At 45.6% G+C, this 7661-nt stretch overlaps 1 protein-coding gene across 7 annotated transcripts in view; it reads right to left on the bottom strand.

Annotated features, from left to right (window-relative positions):
* Positions 1–2001, bottom strand: part of PCNX1 (pecanex 1) — an 89417-nt gene extending 87416 nt beyond the window's left edge. For 4 of the 7 annotated variants that reach the window (XM_064658258.1, XM_064658262.1, XM_064658259.1 and 1 more), the window contains exon 1: positions 1697–2001. In XM_064658258.1, the coding sequence (XP_064514328.1) occupies positions 1697–1849 (153 nt within the window). In that variant the 5' untranslated portion in view covers positions 1850–2001. The remainder of the gene's footprint in view (positions 1–1696) is intronic. The other 3 variants (XM_064658264.1, XM_064658263.1, XM_064658261.1) reach the window with 1 other exon arrangement.
* Between the last annotated feature and the right edge of the window lie 5660 nt (positions 2002–7661).

The following is a 7661-nucleotide window of genomic DNA, read 5'->3' on the forward strand; positions in this document are numbered from 1 at the left end:
GTCCAGAGCTATGAAGCAAGAGAATTTCTCTCACCTCAACAGAACGCCAAGCAGCTTGCTCTTGTCTATCTTTGCACAGGAAAAAAGTTTAGGTAACACTGAAGTTTACCCCACAGTACAGGTAACTGAAGCTTAACTACGGCTTTAAGAGCAGCAGGAGACTCAAACCCTGGCCCAGATTTATCATTTGTCGAAAGATCTATGTACAATATAAATCAGTTGCTTTTCAAAAGTCTCCTGTGCGTGCAGGATGCAGCTCTCTCAGCAAGGCAGTACTAACTACATAGACTACTCTCTCAAAACAGAAGAACAGTACTCTTATAAAAAAACAATTAAAAGGCTACATTTGAAACCAAAAGTTCTCTCCTCTTCCCATATTCTGAGGAACTTTGAATAGATACAGATTCAAAGTTTTTATAGAAAGAATCTGCTTAGTTGAAAGTTTTATCTAGCTGTTGTCACACTAACTTTGGTTTTAAAAGCAGTTGGTATCAGCCTATGGTTTTCATGCCAGCAGTCTAAAAGTTTTCAATCAAAAAGCCTTGGAGTTGCCTTTTCCATGACACTGTAATACAAATTAAAAACTAATCATACAGAGCTGTAACCTCCTCTTCCACATTAGCTATTTCTCAGTATTAAGTGTCTCATACTGCAATCTTACAAATTGCTTTTAACAAAGCAAATGTCTGACCCCAGAGCTCTCAATCTCGCAACTGCACTTGCATAGAATTTTTCCTCCAACGTTTCATTCACTAATCCCAAAATTTTCACAAGGCAGTTTCTGTTTCAGGTTGTCACAGCATCTGGACCCGGCAGGCCTGCAAATTACATTCTACCTCATATTCACAAAACTGGTCACAACACACCTAGTATAATCACACTTTTCTACTAAAAATTCCGAAGTAAACTATTTGCATTTCTTAAGTTACACACAACTTACACAGGAAGAAAACGACTGGCCAATAGGAAACCTCCCCCTTCTCTCCTAACCGATCACACCTCTCCTGTATTTGTTCCCAAGTCCAAATGTCAAGAAAGTTTGTAGGTCTAAAGGTTAGTATTTTAACAGCTCTGATTGAACTATCGCTTACAAAGATATATAGGATAAGACTTCCCACAAACCAACTATACTAAAATCTGGATAGAAGCGAAAAAGCCAAAGTAACTTCCTGTCAATAACACACACTCCAGATACACTGTCAGCCATCACACAGTACATCACACTGCAGCCAAATAAACTTCTGGGCTATGGACCCACATCCCTCCACCAGACTCAAAAACCAGGTGATAGCGCTGCCAGCCAGAAATACTGGCTAGATCTGACAGCTTCTGTAGAAACTGTGCTTTTTACTGGACTGCCAGTAGATCCGCAGCGGAAGCTTACAGAGTTATGCCCAATTTTGAAGGAAAGTAAACAGAAAAACGAAGGCAAAGCGCCAGCGCCTGTAGCCCCGCCGCGCCCCGATAGCGCCCACCCACAGATTCCCGGTTCCAGCTCCGTGCGCCCGAAATGCCGCAGCCCCGACCGCGGCCGCCAGGCCCGCTCCCAGGGGCGGGCGAGCCCGGCCGGGGCCGTTCCCGGGGCCGTTCCCGCGGGCAGGGGGCGCGCGCGCGGCAGCCCCGCGGCCCTTCCCGCCCCCCCCCTCCCCCACGGGCCCCGCAAGGCCCGCCCGGCCCAGGCCGGCTCCGCGCTCACCATGTACAGGGTGAAGGGGAAGCCGAGCAGGAAGAGCCACAGGTAGAGGTGCAGCGCGTTGACTCCCGCGCCCTGGTGCGGGTCCTGGTACCAGCCGCCGCTCAGCGCCGCCCACACGCCCTGGCGCAGGATCTGCAGCACCTGGGAGCCCATGGCGGCCCCGCTCCGCCGCGCCGGCCCCGCTCTATCCGCCCTGCGAGCCCGGGCAGAGCCGCGCACCGCCCGTGCTCCGCAACAGCCGCAACCGCCGCCGCCGCCGCCCCAGCAACGCCGCCGCCATCTTATGTCCGGGCCCGGGCCGGCCGCCCGCCCCCGCGCCGCCGACGGACCGGCGGCCCTTGCGGCAGGGGCCGCGCGCCGCCGCCGTCTGGGGGGCAGCGCTGCGCCTGCGCGCGGCTTCCCCGCGGCCCCGCCCCCGCCTGCCGGGCACGGCCCCCGCAGCGCCTCCTGGCGGCGCGGCCCGACCCGCCTTCAGCAGCGGGACCGCGCGGGCACCGGGACTGAGCGCGGCCTCCGCCCGGCGCTCCTGTCGTCTCGATACTCGAGAAAATGGAGAGAGACACAACCCTCGCAAAGGCTTTTTCAATCAAAGAATGACAGAATCAATTAGGCTAGAAAGACCTCTAAGATCATCTAGTCCAACCTGTGACCAAATACCACCATGTCTAATCTTTCCTTAAACACCTCCAGGGATGGTGACTCCGCCACCTCCTTGGGCAGCCCATTCCAATATCTAGTATCTTCTTCCTAGTGTCCAACTTAAACCACCACTGGTGCAGCTTAAGAAGTTACTTTGGATTTTTTGCATGTGTGCAGACTTTAGCGTATTTGCTTTGTGGGAATTCCTGTAGATCTTGGTAACTGTAGCTGTCCTGCTGCGCAGTGTCCTCCATCTCCCCCTGTTTGTTACGCATCCTGTGGGCATCGCATAGATGCGCTTAAGCTGGGCTAGGGACTTTGCCCCTAACTCAGGGACACCATCCCCAGGCTCACCTCTAGCGACCCTGTGCTCATCCCCTTTCCCCTTCAAACCTCCTCTCTTTCCTTCTCCCAGGGCCTGACTCCTAATGAGGTGACACATCCTCTTCTTACAGCAGGGCAGGAGGACATTTGTCCAGCATACACTTTAATTCTCTAAAATTAAAGCAAGACAACAATGTCATCGTTTTTGGAGTCCCACCATTTACTATCAATACATGGTGTTACCAAAACCCTGGAGTGCCTGTCTCCGCCACTGGTTTTCTTCTTGGTTGCAACACCTACAAAGCCAGGATCACTGGGCTTTACTGGGAGAACACAACACAGCAGGCCGTGGGTGCACCACAAGTCCCTCACAGATTCACCTGTGTTTACAGGTCACTAGTTCTCATCAAGTCCCAGCTTTTCAAGCTTTTCCCTTAGACAAGCAAATCCCAAAAGCCACATGTTATTTAGAAAGAGACAGATTAAGGAAGGAGTTTAGAGACTGCTGTCAAGCAGGAGAAAGGGGAGCCCTCTTCCTTCGAACGCTATGAATGAGTAACACTGAGGATCCCTCATAACATTACCTGACTCTCTAGTAACATTTTGGGACTTTGAGGACATGTGATGATACTGTCACTGCAGTGGCAGAAGGATCCCATGCAGTTTCTGTCCTGAAACCAAGTTACTGTCCCACTCCAGCAGATGCTGGAAAGCAGCTCTTCAGAGAAGGACCTGGGGGTCCCGATGGACAACGAGCTCTCCCTGAGCCAGCAGTGTGCCTTTGTGGCCAAGAAGGCCAACGGAATCCTGGGCTGCATTAGGAAGAGCATTGCCAGTGGGTTGAGGGAAATGATCCTGCCCCTCTACTTAGCCCTGGTGAGGCCACATCTGGAGGGCTGTGTCCATTTCTGGGCTGCCCAGGATGAGAAAGACATTGAACTCCCGGAGCAAAGGGCTATGAAGATGATAGGAAACTGGCGCATCTCCTACAAGGAAAGGCTGAGGGAGCTGAGCCTGTTCGGCCTCGAGAAGAGACAACAGAGAGGGGACCTCAACAATGTCTTGTATAAGTACCTGAAGGGAGGGTGTCAAGAGGAAAGAGCCAGGCTAAGTGGAGCCAAGCAATAGGACAAGAGGCAACAGGCAGAGAGGAAGTTCCAGCAGAATGTGAGGAAGAAATTCTTTGCTGTGCAGGTGACTGTGCACTAGAATGGATTGCCCAGAGAGGTCGTGGAGTCTCCATCACTGGAGATATTCATGAACCACCTGGATGCAATCATGTGCAATTTGCTGTAGGATGACCCTGCTTGAGCAGGGAGGTTGGACCAGATGACCCATTGAGGTCTCTTCCAACCTTACCCACTCTGTAACTGTGGGTCTCTGCAGCAAGAGAATCACAGGAATGAGATAACCCTGGAGCGCCTGTCTCCGCCACAGGGTTTCTTTCAAGCACTCAGCCATGACTCATGATGAGCATGCATTTGGGCTGGTGTTTTCAAGAGGCTGCATTAATTCCTCAGTCTCCACTGTCTCCACTGTCTCCCTGACAGTTAGTGAGCCAATGGCAGCATTTGGCTATTCTTGGAAAACCAGAAGGCAGAAGTTACTGACTCAAAGCAGATGTATTTCATCTATTTTTATTTTCCCAGTTGGAAAATAGGGAGAAGGGATGGACACAAAATCCTAACCACAATGGCTCTCTCCTCCAGTATAAACAAACCTTTTTCAAATAGTGCATTTTCAAATACAAAAGTTCTAGCAGTATTTTGCAAAAGAGCATTTTTTAACTCTGCCAAATAGGATTGAGGTATGGAAGGAAATAAGGATGGGGGAAGGGAAAAGAAACAACAGTGAAAACCTACAGAGGATTATAATGGATGGGAGGGGGAATTCCCTTCATCCTTTTGAGTTAAAGCCAAGCATGACAAGGCTCACCAGCTACAGTATGCTCAGAAAAAATATAGAACTATGAAGCCTGTTTCAACTACATCATTTGCCAAAATACCATTAAAAATTAAAAATACAAATATGGCTGTTAAAAAAAAAACTTTTTTAGAATGTGTTATCCATAAATATACTGTGATACTGTAATGATCAGGATTATAAAGCATTAGTTCTTCCAGCAGCTGTTTTATGAATTACATAAAAGCTGTTCACCTTCTCCACAAAAAAGAGGCAAGAGGGATAACATTCATTAATAACATGTCTGAAGGCTGCAGTAAATGCTTTAAAAACCTTTACACTCCTGCTTATGAGCCATTGATTAAATCTGGACAGATTAGCCTCAGTGTCCTAGTAATGATTTGTGTTAAACAAGTGCCCCTGTGTGAGAGGCTGGATGCTTACAGCTGTTTCCCCAGCCCCACTCCTAGAAGTCATTGGACCATTTGACCAGCCATGAAGTGATAGAGGCTTGGAGGGATGGAGGAGGCAAAAGTAAAAAATAAACAGAGGAAACAAAACAAATATTACAGACTGAACCCTGATCCAAAAGAATGTAACCTAGTACCACACAGATAGCTCTGTTCAAGAGCACTTCATCATGGGATGATCTAGTCTGCATCCAGTAGAATAAGCGAGAGAATATCACATGCTTGAGAGGACAATTAAATTTCATTGTTTAGCTATTTAAATGCAGACAGACTGAAAACATTAGGACACAAGGTGGGGAAATAATATTATTGGAATCCATCCATGCCCAAAGGTAAAATTGCTAATAAGCCCAGTTGCAGGCATCATTAACAAAGCAAGAAAAAAGAAATCTTTGTTAACTTTTAAGAGGAAACAAGCAAATAATCCCCATCTGGATAGAAAGTAAGAGCAGTACATTTAATCTGAGCATCAAACATATGCAATCCAACAAATAATTAGTTTATCATCTGCACTGTACTTTAGCCTTTCAGTATTTCTTTAGGATGGGTACAGGAAAATAGTTTGCTCCAGAAAAAAAATAGAGTATGACATCAATGAAGAGCAATCAATTTATCAGATAAAGTTTAAGAATGGGGGCATTAAATCAAATTATTGGGGACCAACAAATGTGTGCTATTACAAGAATAGAAAGTTAATCAAAACTGTAATAAAACACTGAAACCTGTCACAAAAATGCTTCAACATGTTGTCATGTCATAAGAATAATATTGCAGCATGTTTTGCACCATTAGAAGTGCTTTAGTCTCTCTTATCTTCCCATTCAAGGGAATGAGGTTCTACACTTTCCCTCCAGACATATTTTATGGGATACCCAAAATTATAATTTTTAAATTAATTATCAAGAGAATTCCTAAGTTTTATGAGAACATAACTCAGATAATTAGGACAAGAAGTGAAACAGAAAGTAAAAAAGAGTATTTTGCCTAAATTGGGCAAAGTTTATGTCCAGAAACAAGCTTATGACTGGCATTTCCTTGTAATTTTTCATTACAGTAAATCATCACAGTATGACACTAAAGTGTAAGTAGATAATAAAACAGACAACAGAGAATAAGAAAATCACCAATTTACTCACTTTACAATTATAAGAGTTAGATACAGCATTTATTCTCAGATGAACATTGACAAACTAGGCCTCGGTGGCTCACTACTAACTTTTACATACTTCTTCCTATCAATTTCTTGATAGAAATCAATTCTTCAGGATCTATAGTTAGACAACAGCATTTCAACCCCAATTTTTGCATCCTGCTGACACATTCCTCTCTCTGTGGATCAGATACAGCATCCAAAGCAGCAACTTTGGCTCCAAAAAAAAACCACAAGGAAGAAAAAGACAAAAGTCAATTTTCAATATAATCCATCAGCCTAGGAAAGAAATGCACCTACCTTTTTCTTTCCTGAAGAAACAATGGTAAAATATATACTTGCTACTTGGGCTTTAAGCCTTTGCATGATTTTAAGTCTTGACTTTTCCCCCCCCCCCCCCCCACTCCCTGTAACTGCAACCTGGTTAAAAAAGGTTTTATTAAAATTTGGAACTTTGTCATAAATAATATGTTTTATTCTCTCAGTATCTTATATGAGAATTTAGAAGTAGACTTATTTACAAGGATGATAGGAAGCAGAAAGTCATTCTACAATAACATTTGCTAGCCTACTTTCACTGTAAGATAGCTAATTTTCTTATAAAGCCTGTCAGGATGTTGTTCTAGATTTACTTTTAATTACAGTAGAGTGGGTTTTGGCAACTGCAGGACTCTGCTTAACATGTTGCCATCACATTAGCATCTGATGGCAGCTTACTCGCTATATGCATGGGGTTTAAACAAACTACTAAGCAAGAACCAGATCCTTTTACAGATCACAATTCCTCTCTAGCAGAGAAGTCACACTAGAGTCAGCTTTACACACTAAGGGATTGCTATGACATTACCCCATGAAGTCCAATCTGGTATATTACCCCTACTCCCAACTGGAATACAGCCTTTAGAACCAACAAAAAAAATGTGCCGATTTTCTAGCGTTCCAGACCAGGCAGGAAGGTTCCATGCCAAGAGACCTCCTCTCCATGCTATACCGGCAAGTTCAGTACTCACAGTACATGATACAGCCCCAACTGTGCCAGGCTACTGCCTGCACTCACCTTTATCACAGAGAGCTGCACCACCAAATGCACTCCCAGATCCACCTGTGCTTTCAGGTGGATACACTCTGCCCAGCAGCTTGTGGGAAAAGCCAAAGCACTTCCTCTCTCTCCATGTGACAACATAGTTCTTGCCCCCACAAACCAGGAAAGGGGAAGAAAGGTTTGGATTTGGTTTGGGTTTTTTTTTTCTTTTTTTCAGCTATTGCTATGATTAAGCTTTCCATAGTACCTCACAGTTCTACTGAGGAAGAGTAAATTCACTGGGTGGAGGATGCTAATTACTCATCTGCAAACAGCTGAACTGTGAAGCCCGCAGTCCCATTAATCCTGCCCTCGGAGTTGCCTGCTGCACCTTTTGAGCATGTAAGTTCTATTCATACACTGTCTGAGCCCTGTGGTTTTCTCAAGACAAAATAAGAA

This window comes from Pseudopipra pipra, chromosome 6 (genome assembly GCF_036250125.1).
Source record: "Pseudopipra pipra isolate bDixPip1 chromosome 6, bDixPip1.hap1, whole genome shotgun sequence".
NCBI classification, from domain to species: Eukaryota; Metazoa; Chordata; class Aves; order Passeriformes; family Pipridae; genus Pseudopipra; species Pseudopipra pipra.